Source organism: Meles meles, chromosome 4, assembly GCF_922984935.1.
Source record: "Meles meles chromosome 4, mMelMel3.1 paternal haplotype, whole genome shotgun sequence".
Lineage (NCBI taxonomy): Eukaryota > Metazoa > Chordata > Mammalia > Carnivora > Mustelidae > Meles > Meles meles.
The window spans coordinates 43,795,036-43,813,905 of NC_060069.1; the positions used below are offsets into that span (position 1 = coordinate 43,795,036).

At 44.3% G+C, this 18,870-nt stretch overlaps 1 protein-coding gene across 1 annotated transcript; it reads right to left on the reverse strand.

The window, feature by feature from the left end:
• Positions 1 to 4,067: 4,067 nt before the first annotated feature.
• On the reverse strand, positions 4,068 to 16,644 carry TM4SF19 (transmembrane 4 L six family member 19). The gene is made up of 5 exons (XM_046002851.1): positions 16,595 to 16,644; positions 8,684 to 8,885; positions 7,882 to 7,959; positions 4,574 to 4,743; positions 4,068 to 4,303 (listed from the first exon to the last, which is right to left on the reverse strand). The coding sequence occupies exons 2-5, from the start codon at positions 8,882 to 8,884 to the stop codon at positions 4,123 to 4,125; spliced, it is 630 nt and encodes a 209-aa protein (XP_045858807.1). The 5' UTR covers position 8,885; positions 16,595 to 16,644; the 3' UTR covers positions 4,068 to 4,122.
• Between the last annotated feature and the right edge of the window lie 2,226 nt (positions 16,645 to 18,870).

The following is an 18,870-nucleotide window of genomic DNA, read 5'->3' on the forward strand; positions in this document are numbered from 1 at the left end:
CAGATTTCACGTGTATTCCTCACTTATGAGCACCAGTTTCTGGTCCTGTTTTGGAAAACCATATTATCCTGGCCTCTGTCAGCTTCAAAAACTAGCAAAAGGGGACGCCTGGGTGGCTCAGTTGGTTGGGCAGCTGCCTTCGGCTCAGGTCATGATCCCAGCGTCCTGGGATCGAGTCCCACATCGGGCTCCTTGCTCAGCGGGGAGCCTGCTTCTCCCTCTGACTCTGTCTGCCACTCTGTCTGCCTGTGCTCCCTCTCTCCCTCTCTCTCTCTGACAAATAAATAAATAAAATCTTTTTAAAAATAAATTTAAAAAAAAACTAGGAAAAGGAGTGGCTGGGTGGCCAAGTCAGTTAACCCTGCGCCTTCAGTTCAGGTCATGATTCCAGGGTTATGGGATGGAGTCCCATATCAGGCTCCCTGCTCAGCAGGGAAGTCTGCTTCTCCTTCTTCCTCTTCCCTCGACCCCCCACCCCCTCCTGCACTCTCTCTCCCTATCTTGCTCACTCACACACAGACTCTCTCAAATAAAAAAATGGGATCTTAAAAAAAAAAAAAAAAAAGGAAAAGAAATTCCCTCAACATCTATCCAGACTTCCTTTTGGTTGGGTTAACGAATTGCAAAACTTCCTCCTCTAAGATGGAAAGGGAGTAGTTTCTATAAACATATAACTTTGCAAATTCCAGTAGAGACTAATTTTACTGTTCCAGGTTTTGGCTTGCAACACGTTTTCTTGGTAATATAGCCTAGATTGGTCTCCCTGAGTCCCATAAACTCATAGGAACTTCACCTTCCCAAGCTGCCCTTCACAGTGTCCCCAGAATGGCTTTCCTTTGTGACTGCTCTGCTTGAAATCTTTCAATGGTTCCTTATGACCATCTCCCCAGCATTTACTGCAAATAAAACCTTTCGTGATCTGACTGGGTTGCTGAACCCTCCTCCTGGCCCTGGCCAGCAGAGTGGGGTCTGTGCAAGGGCTATGGGGCTAAGTGTGCACCCACATCAGCTCAGTGCTGCTTCAACCATGCCCTCTTTACCTTCCCCTTGGTTCAGCAGTACCAGCCCCATCTGTGGCTGGGATCATGTATCCACAGACTAGCCTGGCACAGAAATCCAATGTCTCCTAGGGGCAGATAGCGTTTTACTCCTTGCTGTTTCACCAGCCTTAAGAAATCATACTCCTAATATGCAGATTTTCTCTCCCCTTTCATGGTTTCTTCAGTTTGATTTCTCTCATTCTATCTACTACAGTCCAACTAAAACCACAGAAGATCAGATGTATAATTTAATTCAATAAAAATTTTATTATTCCGGGGGCGCCTGGGTGGCTCAGTGGGATAAGCCTCTGCCTTTGGCTCAGGTCATGATCTCAGGGTCCTGGGATTGAGCCCCACAGCAGGGAGCCTGCTTCCCCCTCTCTCTCTGCCTGCCTCTCTGCCTGCTTGTGATCTCTCTCTGTCAAATAAACAAAATCTTCAAGAAAAAATAATATAACAAATTTATTTTTTAAAAAATTTTATTCCATCTGTGTTAGGGGCTAGAGATACAAAAGTGAATAAAACCCAGGACTTGCGGGGCGCCTGGATGGCTCAGTGGGTTAAGCCTCTGCCTTCGGCTCAGGTCGTGGTCCCAGGTTCCTGGGATCGAGCCCGGGATCTGGCTCTCTGCTCAGCAGGGTGCCTGCTTCCCCCCACCCCTCTCTCTGCCTGCCTCTCTGCCTACTTGTAATCTCTCTCTCTCTCTCTCTCTGTCAAATAAATAAATAAAATCTTAAAAAAAAAAAAAAAAAAAAAACCCAGGCCTTTCCCTAAAGAGTGAACAGATTTGACTGGAGAGCAATGGGCTAACTAGAGTGCCAGCTGCTATAACAGAAAGCTGAAGGACAACCTATTCCCAAGATGGGCTTACTTTTCTTTTTTTAAAAGATTTTATTTATTTACTTGAGAGAAAGAGAGCAAGAGAGAGCATGAGGGGGGGACAGTCAGAGGGAGCGGCACTAATCCTGGGACTGGATCTTGGGACTGGATCCTGGGACTTCAGGATCATAACCTGAGCCGAAAGCAGTTGCTTAACCAACTGAGCCACCCCGGTGCCCCAAGGGCATATTTTTCTCAAGCAAGAACATAAACAAGGCAACATCCTCCTCATTCCATGATGATATTCCAGAAGGCATATACAAGGTAACGGACAGATGACTTTTTTTCTTAACAAAATGTTAACACTGTCCTGATGAACAGATTAACATAAGCCCCTCTGCCTTAAACCTGGTTGGAAGCCAAGCCAAGACCTCAATGTGGCTTTCACTTGAAGAGAAAAAAAACCAGGGTGAAAGCCCATTCTGAGTGTGAGGTAGTCCTGGGATGAAGGCAGAAGGAAGGGGATGCAGGTGTCCTCTGGAATCCCACAGAGGGCAGTGAACAGGCAGGTGTGGAGGGCTATGGAGCCCGTAGTGGAATGAAACAGAACTCCCTCTGCATTCCCCTCCCCATCCTTGGTTTCCTCTCCTTTCCCCTTCTCTCCTCCCCCTGGTAACAGAGGAATTCCTGTATTCTGGAGGCATCTGGTGCTTCAGCGGCTCCTCCCTGACCTGGGGACCATGGAGGGGATACAACAGCAACTGGGCCCACACTTTCCTTTCCTGGCTTTGTCCCCTCTGTGGCTCCAGAGCCCGTGGTTCCCTAACTCATTCCCTGGACCTGTCCACTACCTCTTCTCTTGCCAGTGCCCATCTTCCTATTTCTTCCCAGGCTGCCTGCTTCGTCCTGTTCCCTGCCCATCAGAATTTCCCGCGCGGATCTCCTTCACCCCACTCCTGACTCTACTCACCATCCAGCACTAGCTCCTGACCAAGATCTTGAAGTCAACAAAGAGAGGTGCTCTGTTCTCCACGTCCCATATGAGAAACTGCTGTGGCACCACAGTTCTCCGTCCCATGTGTCCCCTCCCTGCCTCGGAGTGTGCGATTTCCTCTACTGGGGAATCCCTTCCTCCCCTCTTCACTGGGCTGTTTCAAGAACCAGCTCAGACGCAAGGGGTGCCTTCCTTGATCTCCCACAGACCCTCTTCTTGGAGTTTCACTATTCCTCTGAACTCTCTCTGTGTCCTGTTGACCTCTAACATGACCCTTATCATAGGATATTTAAATTGTTTGTAGATGTGTTTGTTCCTCTACCCTGATCATGAGCTCTTCAAGGACAAGGCAGGGTCCTAGGTCAAGGACTATGCCTCAGTCATTTTTAGATCCACTGTGCACACAACTGTATACAATGGAAACTCCAGTGTATAGCACTTACTGAACCGCATCGAACACTAAAGAAGAGAATATTGGTGAATTAATCAGCTCAGGCTGCCATAACAAAATAGTACTGACTGAATGGGCTGAGGCCACACGCATTTATTTTTCTAATAAATCAGACTTGAAGTCCCAACATGAAGATACCAATAAGTCTGGCTTCTATTGAGGGCTCCTTGGTTTGCAGGGGCCACCTTCTGACTGTCCTCACAGGGCCTCTTCTACTGTGCTTGTGTGTAAAGAGAGATCTGGTATCTCATCCTTTTCTTGTAAGGATTAGGGCCCTACCTTTATGACCTCATTTAACCTTAATTACCTTCTTAAAGGTTCTATCTACAAATATAGTCACATTGGGGCTTAGGGCTTCCACCTATGAGATCTGAGGACACACAATTCCATCCATAACAACTGGTGAACTTGAATTTAGAAGATAAGAGCTCAGGTGCTGACTTTACCTGAACCCAGGTGAGTGCTTTTAGGCAGCAAGTCCCTTATGCTCTAGGAGTCTCAATTTCCATATCTGTGACATGTGGCCAGTTTTATGGAGTTGTTAAGAGGCTGAAATGAGACCACAGCTGGAGAACATTTGATGAACTGTAAGTTCCTGCACAATAATATGACCTAATTATTCCTCCTACTGATATATCATCTTGCAGTTTACAATGTGATTTAAAATGCATGTATCACTCAACACACGTGCAAGGAATCATTGCCGTTATTGTCACTACAGGAATACCTAAAAGGAAAATTTGTTTATAATCCATTCTGCAGAAGAGATTCAAGGTCTGTTCTGAGGAAAACTCTCACGCATGAAAGGACATTCCCTATCACTTGTCACAGAGGCTGCAGAAAAGACCCAGGAAACTGTTGAAAAAATGAATGACCACCAAGAGAATCTGGAGGAGGCTGATGCATAGAAGCATGGAGAAGAAGGACACGTGCCAAATAACAGCTTTAGAAGGCTCCAGGCACACAGAGTTCCAGAGGGAGTCGTCATACAAATAATTCCTATCCAAAAAAAAGGAGACCAGGGGTTGAGGAATAAGTAAGAAAAGCCAAGTAAGCAACTCAATAGAAACCTGGTTCCCCTTCCCCCCAGCCAAGGTCATAGGCCTAGATTTCTGAGGGTGACATTTGCTGTGTTGGCAAAATGCTGAGCATCAGAGATGGGAGATGCTAGAACGTGTGGCCACGAGGAGTTAGTAGTCCATCTATGTGTCTTTCTGTCTGTCTTTGTCTCTCTGAAAAGATTGAAAACCCAAGTCTCTGTCCATTTACCTGTTACGCAAGTCTTGGAATGGATAACCATATTTCCAATCTTGTGTCTGATTGAAGGGTGAGGCATCAAACATGCAAAATGGACCATCTTTCAGGGCTACTCCAGAAGTGATAAAGCAAATCAAGGCTCCAAGAAAAGCCAGGCTACCGGACAGCAGAGCAGTGAACATCTGTAGATGGAGGGAAGAAGCCATGAGGTGAGATGGGGTCACGAGCAGGTGATGGGATGATCTGGGCAAGCGTAACTTCTCCAGCACTCAGGCTTTCCCCATCATATCATGTGGGGATAATGCTGCCCCTGGCAGCTCCTTTAAAGGACACCCAAGGCAGGGCGGCTGATGAGGGGTCAGTGGGTAGAGCCAGGAAGTGGTGGGAAAGAAAGCACTGAGAAGGCGGGAAGCAGTGGCACTTGGACCTGAGTCTTCCTGACCCAGGGAAGCTCCCTCCAGAGCTTCTCAAAAGGTTGGCTTCAAAAACTTTTACACTCAGGGGCCACTGGGTGGCTCAGTTGGTTACTGACTCTTGATTTCAGCTCAGGTCATGCTCTCAGCGTCATGAGATGGAGCCCCATGTCAGGCTCCATGCTGGGCATGGAGTTTGCTTAATATTCTCCCTCTCCCTCTACCCCCCCCCCCAAGCATGCTTGAGTGCACGGTCTCTTTCTCTCTCTCTCCCAAATAAATAAACTTAAAAAAAAAAAAGTTTTACATAGCCTCTGGGTAGAAGGGTTGGATGGTCATTGCATGTTCATTTCTTTTTTACTATTTAAAAAAATTTTTTTAAGATTTTATTTATTTATTTGAGAGAGCACAAGCAGGGGGAGCACCAGGCACAGGGAGAGGGAGAAGTAGGCTCCCCGCTGAGCAAGAAGCAGGATTCGGGAGTCGATCCCAGGACTCTGGGATCATGACCTGAGCAGAAGACAGACGTTTAACTGTTCCCAGCAACGAACGCCGATTCCACTCTTTCTTAAATCAAGCATGAAGGAAACAAGGGAAGAAAGAGGGAAGGAGGTAGGAAAGAAGGGAGAGAGGGGGACAGGGACAGAGAGGAACTTCAGTCAGCTTGGAACAGATCCCTGTTCTCTCATTGCACTTAGTCTGTGCACTTCCCTCCCGGAAGATAACAATGAGTTCACTTCCTAGGCAGGAGTCTAGCTTGCTTTTAAACTGGCTTCTTTCTCAGACTACCAGGTCGTTTATCTCCCTTCGAAAGAATGCGTATTTTTAAAATTTAAATAAAACATATACACAGTTTTTATATAGAATCATGGAGTCCTCTTCCACAATGTCAAGCTGGTTTGGAGCTTGGGAGGGGCCCACGAAATGCTCAAGATGGGGTCCTGGCCCCAGCAACATCACATCACCTGAAAACTTGCTAGAAATGCACAACTTCCTGCTTCACCCAACCTTCTGAACCCAAAAAGTTGGGGCTAGAGCACCTAGGTGGCTCAATCAGATAAGCATCCAGCTCTCACTTTCAGCTCAGGTCATGATCTCAAGGCTGAGATCCAGCCCTGCATCAGGCTCTGCACTGGGTGTGGAGCCTGCTTGGGAGTCTCTCTCTCCCTGTCTCTCTGCTACTCCCCCACCTCTAAAAATAAATAAATAAATAAAGTCAACTCTCCTATCTCTCCAACCTTCTCCTTTCCTCAGACAATATAGCTTTAAAAAGGAAGAAAGAGAGAGAGAGAGAGGGAAGGAAGGGAGGAAAGAAGGAAGGAAGGAAAGTAAAAAATCTGGGGGTGGGGCAAGCAATCTGTTCTAACAAACCCTACAGGGATTCTGATACACACACAAGTCTGAGAACCACTCAGTCGCCGAGGGGAAAACTAGAGGAGACTGAGAGAAGATACTGAATGAAGTGCATGGGTATTTATATTTAATTCTTTAACATATAATTCTGAATCAGTGGGGTTCCCAATATGTGGGTTGCAGATACCAAAGTAGGTGGTAGAGTTACTGTAAGGAGGCCACAAATTCATATGTCTGAGACTGAATAAGTAATGTATCTTACCGAAGGGGCACGTGCACCCGAATGTTTATAGCAGCAATGTCCACAATAGCCAAACTATGGAAAGAACCTAGATATCCATCAACAGATGAATGGATAAAGAAGATGTGGTATATATACACAATGGAATACTATGCAGCCATCAAAAGAAATGAAATCTTGCCATTTGCGACAATGTGGATGGAACTAGAGGGTATCATGCTTAGTGAAATAAGTCAATCGGAGAAAGACAACTATCATATGATCTCCCTGATAATGAGGACATGGAGAAGCAACATGGGGGGGTAGGGGGATAGGAGAAGAATAAATGAAACAAGATGGGATTGGGAGGGAGAGAAACCATAAGTGACTCTTAATCTCACAAAACAAACTGAGGGTTGCTGGGGGGAGGGGGGTTGGGAGAGGGGAGTGGGGATATGGACATTGGGGAGGGATGTGCTATGGTGAGTGCTGTGAAGTGTGTAAACCTGGCGATTCACAGACCTGTACCCCTGGGGATAAAAATACATTATATGTTTATAAAAAAATAAGAAATAGATAAAAAAAATTTTAAAAATAAAACATAAAAAAAGTAATGTGTCTTATACTATACATGTACTGAAATTTTTCAGGTATATATAAATGTTGCTGTAACTGATAAGTGCGAATTTACTCTGGGCCCAAGTTTAATTTTCTGTAAAATGGAGGCTTAGGCTAGAATTCTAGTCATTAGATGATTTCTGGAAACCTTCTAATTCTAAGAAAAATTAAACAAAATAACAAGGAAATTTATTTCCTTCCTTCCTTCCCTCCCTCCTTCCTTTCTTTCTTTCTTTTCTTTCTCCTTCTTTTTTTTTCTTTCTCCTCTCTCTCTCTCTCTCTCTCTCTCTCTCTTTCTTTCTTTCTAGTAGACTCCACACCCAACATGGGGCTTGAACTCATGACCCAGAGATTGAGTGCATGCTCTACCCACTGAGCCAGCCAGGTGCCGCAGGAAATTTTCTATCAGTGACACATGACTACAGCACACTTAATTCATTTCCATTTTGTTCAATAGGCTAAAAATCATAGTTAATAGACATGTTTGGCTCAACAAACACTCCCTTAACTTGAGACTGTTCACTCCCATTTTATAGATGAAGATCCGAGGCTCATAAAGATTAAGAAACTTGCCCAATGGCTTAGGTTTACTAAGGAGTACAGTCAGGACCTGACTTCAAGCCCCAAAACTGATGTTGCCTCTTTACCACTCTGCCCATAGAGTAATGGAGTGTGGGAACATTCTAGGTATGAGAAGAGTAGAACCTGGTGCTTACACTTCGGCAGGGCCCACTCTTACTGAAGCAGCCATATCTCCAGCCCATGAAGGAGATGAGGGTAGCTGCAGTGAGTACCTGGGAGAGGAGAGAAGAATGGTAAGAAGAGATTGGGTTGATTACTATTGAAATAGATCATTTGGGTACCTCACATGGTTTTGATAATCCTATCTTTCCCAGAGGGTTTGGCTTTGACTGTCAGGACCCAGTTGGATGACTAGCCTGATCTGACTCTCTGGATGGCCACATTTATACCCAGCCTTGTAGTCCCAAGCCAAAGTTCGGCAACAAGTCTTCCTAGAGTCTCCTATTCCTTGGAATTGCTATAGACCCAAGACCAGCTTGCTAGATCAAGAATTCTTTTTTTTTTTTTTTTTTAAGATTTTATCTTTAAGGGGCACCTGGGTGGCTCAGTTGGTTAAGCAGCTGCCTTGGGCTCAGGTCATGATTCCAGGGTCCTGGAATCAAGTCCCACATCGGGCTCCCTGCTCAGCGGGGAATCTGCTTCTCCCTCTCCCTCTGCCTGCTGCTCTGCTTACTGTGCTCTTTCTCTATCTCTCTGTCAAATAAATAAAATCTTTTTTAAAAAGATTTTATCTTTAAGTAATCTCTATGCCCAATGTGGGGTTCAAACTCACAACCCTGAGATCAAGAGTCACATTCTCTACCCACTGAGCCAGGCAGTCACCCTCAACACCAAACATTCTTGCAAACAAAACAAAACACTGCTGTCCTGCCACCTCCCTGCTCCACCCTGAGAGGTACTTGGGGAGCTCACACCCAAGAAACTCCAAACACTTACCATGAGTCCTCCTCCCCAGAGCCCAGAGCCCAGCATGGCATGCCTGCCAATGAGGCCCCTCAACAGGTAGGTCACATCCCAGTTAGGGAAGAGGAGCACCAAGTTGGCTCCAGCAGCAAACAGAGCAGTAGTCCCGAAGCTCAGCCCCAGGATGCGGGAGCAGGTCCGTGAGCATGCCATCGCATCAGGAGAGGACAGCATCCTGGAACCAAAGGATAGAGAGTCATGGTAGCTCTGTTGCTGGAAGCATCAGGAAGGGGAACATGGATAGCAAGGGTAGGGTGGGGGGAACAGACCACAGATACTGTCACCTCCCTGGATCAGATCAAGAAAAGCCAAAGAAGTTGCTTTAAAATTTTGCCTTTTATAAACAGTCTCCAATGGATAGAATTTAATTGCCCCATTTTCTGCCAACCCCCATCCATCCCATCATATTTTGCTTGTACCTCTATACAGCCAGTGATTATTTCTATCTGGAACAGGAAAAAAATATTTAAAGGTGTCATCCTCTCTCTTTAAAAGATGTCATTTTTGAGATGTCCACTGTCACCACTTCCTTTCAACAGTATAGGAAATCCAATCCTATCCTATCCTATCCTATCCTATCCTATCCTATCCTATCCTATCCTATATCCAGTGCAATAAGAAAATAAAAAGGGGCGCCTGGGTGGCTCAGTGGGTTAAGCCTCTGCCTTCGGCTCAGGTCATGATCTCAGGGTCCTGGGATCGGGCCCCACATCAGGCTCTCTGCTCGGCGGGAAGCCTGCTTCACCCTCTCTCTGCCTGACTCTCTACCTACTTGTGATCTCTCTCTCTCTCTCAAATAAATAAAGTCTTTAAAAAAAAGAAAAAAGAAAGAAACAAAAGTCATATAGAGAGGAAAGAAAGAAGTAAGGTAACATGATTATCTATGTAGAAAATCCAAAGGAATCTATCAAAAAGTTACTAGAACTAGTAAGTGAGTTTAGCAAGTTACAGAATAAAAAATCAATATACAAAGATTCTATTGTATTTCTACTTTATGAGCAATGTTAAATTGCAAAAATTTAAAAAAAACAATATTTAGGGCCACCGGGGTGCTAGTTGGTTAAGCATCTGCCTCCAGCTTTGGTCATGATCCTGGAGTCCTGGGATTGGGCCCAGCATTCAGCTCCCTGCTCAGTGGGGAGACTGCTTCTCCCTCTGCCCCTCACCCCACTTGTGCTCTCTTTCTCTTGTTCTCAAATAAATAAATTAAATCTTTAAAAATAAAAATTAGAAAACAATAAATAGCATAAGAATAGAAAATACTCATGGATAGGGGCACCTGGGTGGCTCAGTTGTGGAGCATCTGCCTTCAGCTCAGGTCATGATCCCAGGGTCCTGGGATCAAGCCCCTCATTGGGCTGCCTGCTCAGTGGGGAGCCTGCTCTTCCCTCTCCAGCTCCCGCATGCTTGTATTCCCTCTCTCTGTCATAAATAAATAAAATCTTTAAAAAAATTTATGGGTAAATTTAACAAAATATGTGCAAAACTTGTACAGTAAAAATAACAAAATATTGTTGAGAAAAATTAAAGACCTAAATAAATGGAGAGATATACCACATTCATGGATCAAAAGATTCACTATCATTAACATGTCAGTTCTCTCTAAATTGATGTGTGGATTCAATACAATCTCAGTCAAAATCCTAGCAGTGTTTTGTTGTAGAAATTAAGAAACTGGATCTAAATTTATATGGAAATGCAAAAGTCCTAGATTAGCCAAAATACTTTTGAAAAAGAACAAAGTTGGGGGGCGCCTGGGTGGCTCAGTGGGTTAAAGCCTCTGCCTTTGGCTCAGGTCATGATCTCAGGGTCCAGGAATCAAGCCCCGCATCCGGCTCTCTGCTCAGCAGGGAGCCTGCTTCCTCCTCTCTCTCTGCCTGCCTCTCTGCCTATTTGTGATCTCTTGTCTGTCAAATAAATACATAAAAATCTTTTAAAAATTTTTTTTAAAAATTTACCAAAAAAAAGAACAAAGTTGGAAGACTTACACCATGTGATTTCAAGAAAATTATAAAATTATAGTAAAGTTATAAAAAGTAAAATGCTAGCATACAAAGACATACAGACCACTAGAACAGCCTAGAGAATTCAGAAATAAACATACACATATGAGTAAATGATTTTTGAAAAAAAAATTATTTCAATGGGAGAAGAATAGTCTCAAACAGTGCCAGAACAATCTATATGCAAAACAAAAAAATACATACCTTGACTATTACTGCAAACCATATTCAATAATTAGTTAGAAATGAAACATAGGGGGGTGCTTAGGTGGCTCAGTGGGTTAAGCCACTGCCTTCGGCTCAGGTCATAATCTCAGGGTCCTGGGATCGAGTTCCGCATCGGGCTCTCTGCTCAGCAGGGAGCCTGCTTTCTTCTCTCTCTTTCTGCCTGCCTCTCTGCCTACTTGTGATCTCTCTGTGTCAATAAATAAATAAATAAATAAATAAATAAATAAAACTCTTAATTAAAAAAAAAAAAGAAATGAACCATAGGTCTAAACTTACTAAATTTCTAGAAGAAAGCAAAGGAAAAAGCATTGAGATCTTTTAATTTTTTTAAGATTTTATTTTTAAGTAATTTATACATCTAACATGGGGCTCAAGCCCACAACCCTGAGATCAAGAGTCAGATGCTCCACAGACTGAGCTAAACAGGTGCCCCCGGGATCTTGAGTTAGGTGATTTATTAGGTAAAAAACAAAAAGTACAACCCATAAAAAAGATAAACTATTTCAAAATTAATTTGTTCTTCAAAAGACACCATGGTGGGGGTTGCCTTGTGGCTCAGTCAGTTAAGCGTCCAACTCTTGATTTTGGCTCAGGTCATGATCTCAGGGTTGCAGGATCAAGCCCTACATCTGGCTCCGAGCTGGGCATGGAGCCTGCTTAGGATTCTCTCTCTGTCTCTCCCTCTCAAAAACAAACAAAACAAAACAAAAGAACACCATGAAGGAAACCATAGACTGAGAAAATACTCACAACATAAATTTTGCAAATAGGTATGTGAATGTGAATGCATACACATCTGATAACAGACTTGTAACTAGACTATGTGAAGAACTCTTAAAACTCTATAAGACAAGCAGCTTGATTTTAAAAATGGGAAAAAAGATTTAAACAGACACCTCATTGCACCTCACAAAAGATATATGAATGACAGCTAAGAATATGAAAAGATGGGTGCCTGGGTGGCTCGCCTCTGTCTTCGGCTCAGGTCATGATCCCAGGGTGCTGGGATCCAGTCCCGAGTCAGGCACTCTGCTCAGCAGGGCGCCTTCTTCCTCCTCTCTCTCTCCCTGCCTCTCTGCCTACTTGTAATTTCTCTCTGTGTGTGAAATAAATAAATAAAATCTTTTTAAAAAAATGATAAGATGCTCAACATCATTAACATAAGGAACCACAGATTAAAACTAAAATAAGATCCTACTACACATCCACCAGAATTGTTTCAATTCAAAAGTTGGCCTCTACTGAGCGTTGGTGAAGATGTGCCATAACCCAAACTCTCACAGGTAGCTAGTGAGAATACAAATGGTACAAGTCACTTTGTAAATTAGCTTAGCAGTTTCTTTTGAAGTTAAACATTTACTTACCAAATGATCAGGTATTTCCACTTCTAAATATTTATCCAAAAGAAATGAAAGCACACGTCCACACAAAGATCAGGACTTCAATGCCCATAGCAGCTTTATTCGTAATAACTACAAATAAGAAATATGGAAACAACCTAAGTGTCCACCAGAAGATAAATGGATAAACAAAATATGGCATATGCACACAATGGAATATTATTCAGCCATAAAAAGGAAAGAAGTTCTGAAACACTCCATGACATGCGTGAACCCTGAGAGCATGATGCTGAAGGAAATAAGCCAGACACTGAAGGACAAGTACTGTGTGATTTCACTTCTGCGAAATATCCAGAGAAGGTGCCTTCACAGAGACAGAAAGTAGATTAGTAGCCGCCAGGGACCAGGGATAGGGATATGGGGAGTTACTGTTTAATGGTTACAGAGTTTCTGTTTGGGGTGATGAAGGAATTTTGGGAATAGATAGTGGTGATGGTTACACAGCATTTTGAGAGCGTTTAATGCTACTACATTGGACACTTTAAAATGGTTAAAATAACAAATTTTATGATGTATACATTTTACCATGACAGAAAAATTAATTAAAAAAATAAGAAATAACTCAAACGTTCATCATTAAGTGAATAGATAAATTGTGGCCTATTCAGGCGAATGAGTACCTCCAGGGGGCGCTCAAACAAACTAAGCTACTGGTAGAGGAAACCACATGCACGAATCTGAAAAGCATATGCTAAGCTCCGGAAGCCAGAGAAAAACCACTACAGAAACAATCATACAGACTACTCACTGTAGGATTCTGTTTGTGTAAAGTTCTAGAAAAGGCAAGATTAGTGACAGGAAGCAGATCAGTGGCTGCCAGGGGCGGGGAATGGGAGAGGGGATTCATATAAGGGCATTAGGAAACTTGCGGAGGTGATGGAAATGTATTCTGTATGTAGATTCTGGTAGTGAATACACTACTGTGTGACAAAGCTTACCAAGCTGGGCTCTGAAAATTGGTCAGTTGTATTGTGTTTCAGTTATATATCAATGAAATGGGCTGAAAAATGAAATGTCTCCTTTAGGTGAGTTGTAAAATGCCTCCGCCACACCTTTATCTATAGCCATTTCTCCTTTTTACATTTTCACTGATATATGAACTTCTTGTCATTTTTCTTTTCTTTTTCTTTTTTTTTCTTTTTAAAAAAAAATTACTGGGGCACCTGGGTGGCTCAGTGTGTTAAACCTCTGCCTTCAGCTCAGGTCATGATCTCAGGGTCCTGGCATCGAGACCCATCACATCAGGCTCTTTGCTCAGCAGGGAGCCTGCTTCCCCCACTCCCCACCCCTCCACCCCGCCTGCCTCTCTGCCTACTTGTGATCTCTCTCTCTGTGTGTGTCAAATAAATTTAAATATATATATTTATTTATCTATTTATTTGTTTTCTTGTCATTTTTCTAAATGTGAATTACAGTAGGACTGGTGATATTTGGGTAGACGGGTCAATACAGATCTGAAAAAAAATCAGTGCCTTGACATCCCTGAGAAGTTGACTGTTGCTGCTTTTCAAGTCAGGTAAGTCTGTCTGACCTAAGACTCTTGACACTCCCCTCCCAACACATTACTTTATCCATAATCAGAAAATATGTGTAAACCAGACCCCCCATCTCTCTTTTACACATACATGTGTAATACAATATTTCAGAGTTTAAAGAATTAAACATAGTGTATATATTTGTGCTTAGAAGCTGTATGGGAAAATTAATTCCCACGTAAATGCAACCAGCTTACAAAATAGGTCATTACCGCTAATGTTTCTGAAGCCCTACATGTGCCTATCAATCCTACTATTTTCCTGGAGTCTTTCTGAAAATGACTATCCTTCATTTTTATTTTTATCATACCTCTTTAAAAACAGTTTTACAACTTAAGAACTCAATTTTTTAAAAAAATATTTTATTTATTTATTTGACAGAAATCACAAGTAGGCAGAGAGGCGGGGGGGGCGGGGGGAGAGCAGGCTCCCTGCTGAGCAGAGAGCCCAACACAGGGCTCAATCCCAGGACCCCAAGACCATGACCCGAGCCGAAGGCAGAGGCTTTAACCCACTGAGCCACCCAGGCACCCCAAGAACTCAATTTTTAGAAACCCAAATTTGATTAGTCTAGCGTTGTGCATTTGTCTTGTGGTAAAGAGACTGGTGCCAGACACAGCACTGAGTGGGCCTTTGGGGTGGTGGCGCGCTCCCACGCCCTCCCCCATCCCCAGCCCCCACAGCCTTTGGTGATCTTTGCTTCCTCCACGCTCACCTCCTGCAACTCCTCCCAACGGAGAACTTCCTGCTGCAGTTGCTAATATTTTACTGTGGAGAGTTGCCTTCACTGGGTGCCCTCTCCACAGGGTATTTGCTCTCTGAGCCATTTTTCTCACAGTGAATAAAAGAACTTGCCCCCAATGAAAGTAAGTTCAGGCCTTCAGGACAGGGGGACATACATTGGGGGAGTAGGGGAAGGAAATGAAGAAATAGTGACCCTTACCCCAGGGATACAAGGAGGCTAGAGGGAACAGTGGGGACCAGGAATCAGGAGGGATGCTGTGTTTCTCCCCAGAGCCCTCTCCCAGCTGGCCCACTACGAGAGGCCTCTTTTCCGGAAGTATTGGCTGCTTGGTTCTGGTTCTCTGGCCTTCAGGGGGATGAATAGGTCCTGCTGTCATGAGACAGAGCACCTGTAGGAAAACAAGCCTCCCCACAGTCTGCCCACTAACCTTTACGATATAAGTGCATGTCTGGGCAGCCTCCCTTCCCAGAATGTCCCATCATCGAGTGCAGGGCTCTCGATGTGTCTCTGTGTTGGAGCAAATGAACCAATCAAGAATGTTAGCAAGTAAACGACTTTAACCTACACCCCCTCCCAAATGACTGATATTTTCTCAGGGGCCCAAGTAAGGACCTGTGCACAGTTGGGCTTTCAAAGAAGGGCTGTAGACAGGCTGGGGGAGTTTCGTTCGAGTGGCTCTGGCCACCTTCAAGTCATCCCACCTCTGAGTAAGGCCTATCTAGAAGTAGATAAGCAAAACAAACCCCACCCCCCCAACCCCGACAATGTCTTCTATGGAAATTTTTCCATCAGGAAAGAGTTTTATAAGGGAAACTAAAAAATATAATCACACAGAGGGAAAATTAAGAAGTTGAGCATGGGGGTGCCTGGGTGGCTCAGTTGGTTAAGCGCCTGCCTTCGGCTTGAGCCCCATATGGGGCTCCCTGCTCAGTGGGGAGCTTCCCCTGCTGTGTTCCCTCTCTCCCTGTGCCTCTCTGTCATGAATAAATAAAATCTTTAAAAGATCTTCTTTTAAGAAAATCTTTAAAAAAAAGAGGAGGAGGAAGGGGGAAGAAGTTGTTGAGCATGGCCTTTGGGATGAGTGGAACTCAGAGAATCCTGACTGTTCCCTGATCTCCTGCTAAAGCACTTTGCCACCTGCTGCTCCCACTGGTTCAAACTGGTTTGCATTTCACTTCCTCTCCTGCCTTTGTTCGGCAAGAAATCACAACATTCTGAGAAAAGCTTCCACAAATGTAGCCAGGAGATTAGCCTAGAGGTTGGCTAATTTGATTTCTGAAGAGATAAGTAGGACCGTAAGGTAAAACCTTAAGACTGGGCTTCAGGGGAGGCCCTGTTCTGACCTGAGATCCTGGCTGGATGCCCAAGTCCTCGGCCAGTTGACTAGGCAACAATAGGAGTGATTAGCTAAGTCATGTGGAGGAAGAGACTGCAAATTCTTTGTGTGTCGCTCTATACCTCACCCATCACCTAGACAGCCTTTTCTTTCTTCCCTTCGTCAGTCAGTATCAATTAAGTATAAGTGACAGCTTTCTGCCAGTCCCCATGCCAGGAGCTGGAGACACCATTGGTGAATCAGAGACAGTGTCTTTTCTTGAGGAGCTGAAAGCCTAATGGGGCCACTGACAAGGCAGCCAAGCGCTGAGCAGGGGTGTCCCACTGAAGGGGTCACGGAAGCACACCAAGGATCCCCTGATCTTGTCCGGCAGAAGACTTGCTGACCAAGCTCAAACTTCACTGACAACAAGGCATAAATTTCACAGGCAAAGCTGGGGAGGGAAAGTATTCTAAGCAAGTGAAGAAGCCCAAAGGTGACTGACAGAGGCAAAGCGAAGGTACAGAATTTGCCTGAAGCCACACAACTGGTTGGAGGCAGAGCCTGGCCTCACGGGAGTTGGAAGTCGGTGCTCTCAGCTGTTAGGCCCTGCTGTGCCCTTGGCCCTCTGCTCACTGGGCCTCTGGTCTCTGCTTACCTGCATCCAAGGGCAGGACTCAGGATGGGGGAGGAGGAAGCTGGAGAAGGGCCCAGTCTTCAGAGTAGGCCTGTGCTCCTGCGGCTCCACCGGGACTCCCACAGGGCCAGTTTCAGGAACTCTCCAAGAGGGCAGGCAGCCTCGGGGTATATGTAGAGGGCAGCTGGGGGAGTGAGCGTGTAAGGCTGTGTGCGCCCCCACACCACTGCCCACAGGCCTCCACTGAGGGAGTTTTTCTCTTCTTGGAGAGCCTCTCCTGATGACCCAACCTCTGCTCATTTTCATGTGACCCTAAGGAAGGAACAAGGAGACATGGCCTCGTGAGCTAAAATGTCTCAGTGAGTCAGACAAGCACCCGTGAGAAATATCTTATCTGCCCTTCTTTCCTGAAGCAGCAACATTTTTTCACACCCAAGGGGCCCTTGTCTGTTCTGCGCATTGCAGAATTGGGGCTCTTTGGAAAACCAGCCCTGAGCAGACCAGCCACCATTTTTTCCTTATCGCCCTCCGTACTTTGCTCTTAGCTGAATGGATGTATGGCCTGGTTTCCTCTGCTAGCCTTCTAACTTTTTTGTTCAAGGCCCAGGCCACCATCATCTTGTACCAGTCACACCAGAGTGCTGAGCATTTTGTGGTGTCCTCTGTATGGGAGATTTCTGACCCCCTTCTAACAAGTTCTTATTCAAGATCCAGTTCAATCATCCCTGGGGAAGTCTTCCCTGATTTCTTCACTCACAGTTAAGCACTACTTTCTCTAGATTCTCACTGCACTTTATTATTATTTTTTCTAAATGTAGGTATTATGGGGCGCCTGGGTGGCTCAGTCGTTAAGCATCTGCCTTCAGCTCCAGTCATGATCCCAGGGTCCTGGGATCCATCACCTCCTCGGCTCTCTGACCAGCAGGAAGCCTGCTTCTCCCTCTCCCACTCCACCTGCTTGTGTTTCCTCTTTCGCTTGTCTCTCTCTGTCAAATAAATAAATAAAAATCTTTTTAAAAAATTAGATAAATAAATAAATGAATTAATGAATGTAGGTATTATATACATTCAGTAAAATACATAAATCTTAGTTATTATTATTAATATTTTTAAAGATTTTATTTATTTATTTGACAGACAGAGATCACAAGTAGGCAGAGAGGCAGGCAGAGAGAGAGAGAGGGAGGGAGGAGGAAGCAGGCTCCCCGCTGAGCAGAGAGCCCGAGGGGGCTCAATCCCAGGACCCTGAGATCATGACCTGAGCTGAAGGCAGAGGCTTTAACCCACCGAGCCACCCAGGCGCCCCTTAATTATTTTTTAAAGATCTTTTTTATTTTTAAGTAATCTCTACACCCAATGAGGGGGTTCAAGCTTACAACCCTGAGATCAAGAGTCACATGCTCCACCAACTGAGCCAGCAGGCACCCCCACAAATCTTAACTATAAAACCTAGTGATGGGGTGCCTGGGTGGCTCAGTTAGTTAATCATCTGCCTCCACCTCAGGTCATGATCTCAGGGTCCTGGGATGGAGCCTGGCATTGGGTTCCCTGTTCTTTGGGAGTCTGCTTCTCCCTCTTTCCGCTGCTCTCTCTGCTGTGCTCTCTCTCTCTCTCTCTCTCTCAAGTGTACTCTCTCTCAAATAAAAAAATAAAAAATCTTTTTAAAAAAAAGTTAGGGCGCCTGGGTGGCTCAGTGGGTTAAGCCTCTGCCTTCGGCCCAGGTCATGATCTCAGAGTCCTGGGATGGAGCCCCACATGGGGCTCTCTACTCAGCTGGGAGCCTGTTTCCACCACCCACCCTCCGCCTGCCTCTCTGCCTACTTGTGATCTCTGTCAAATAAATAAATAAAATCTTTTTTTTAAAAGTTAAAAAAAAAAAAAACTAATGAATTTGTATATGTGCACCCAGGGTAACCATCATCGTAGATCAAGATACAGGACATCTCCGAATCCCCAGAAGTTTCCCTCGTCATTATCCCTATTCCCAGTGTATCTATTTTGGTTTTTGTCATTAACTAGCTTTTGGCCATCTTTGAATTTCATATAATGGAATCATATAGTGTATAAAATTTTGTAGCTTTCTTCACTCAAGATTATATCTGTAAAATTCATCTATCATACAATTCATTCTGGTTTATTATTTCATCATATGACTATATTACAATTTATTCTACTGTTGATGGACATTTAGGTTATTTTCATTTTTTGCCTATTATACATAATGCCCCTGTAAATATTCTCATACATGTCTTTTGGAAAATATACACACTAATTTTTCTAGGGAATATGCCTAAGGA

Coding starts and splice junctions, on each gene's coding strand:
- TM4SF19 (XM_046002851.1), bottom strand. CDS start 8,884: ATGCTGTCCTCTCCTGATGCGATGGCATGCTCACGGACCTGCTCCCGC. Junction 4,744..7,881: donor AGAGTGGGCCCTGCCGAAGT/GTAAGCACCAGG, acceptor CTCCATCTACAG/ATGTTCACTGCTCTGCTGTC. Junction 4,304..4,573: donor TTCCAAGACTTGCGTAACAG/GTAAATGGACAG, acceptor TTTTTTGGATAG/GAATTATTTGTATGACGACT.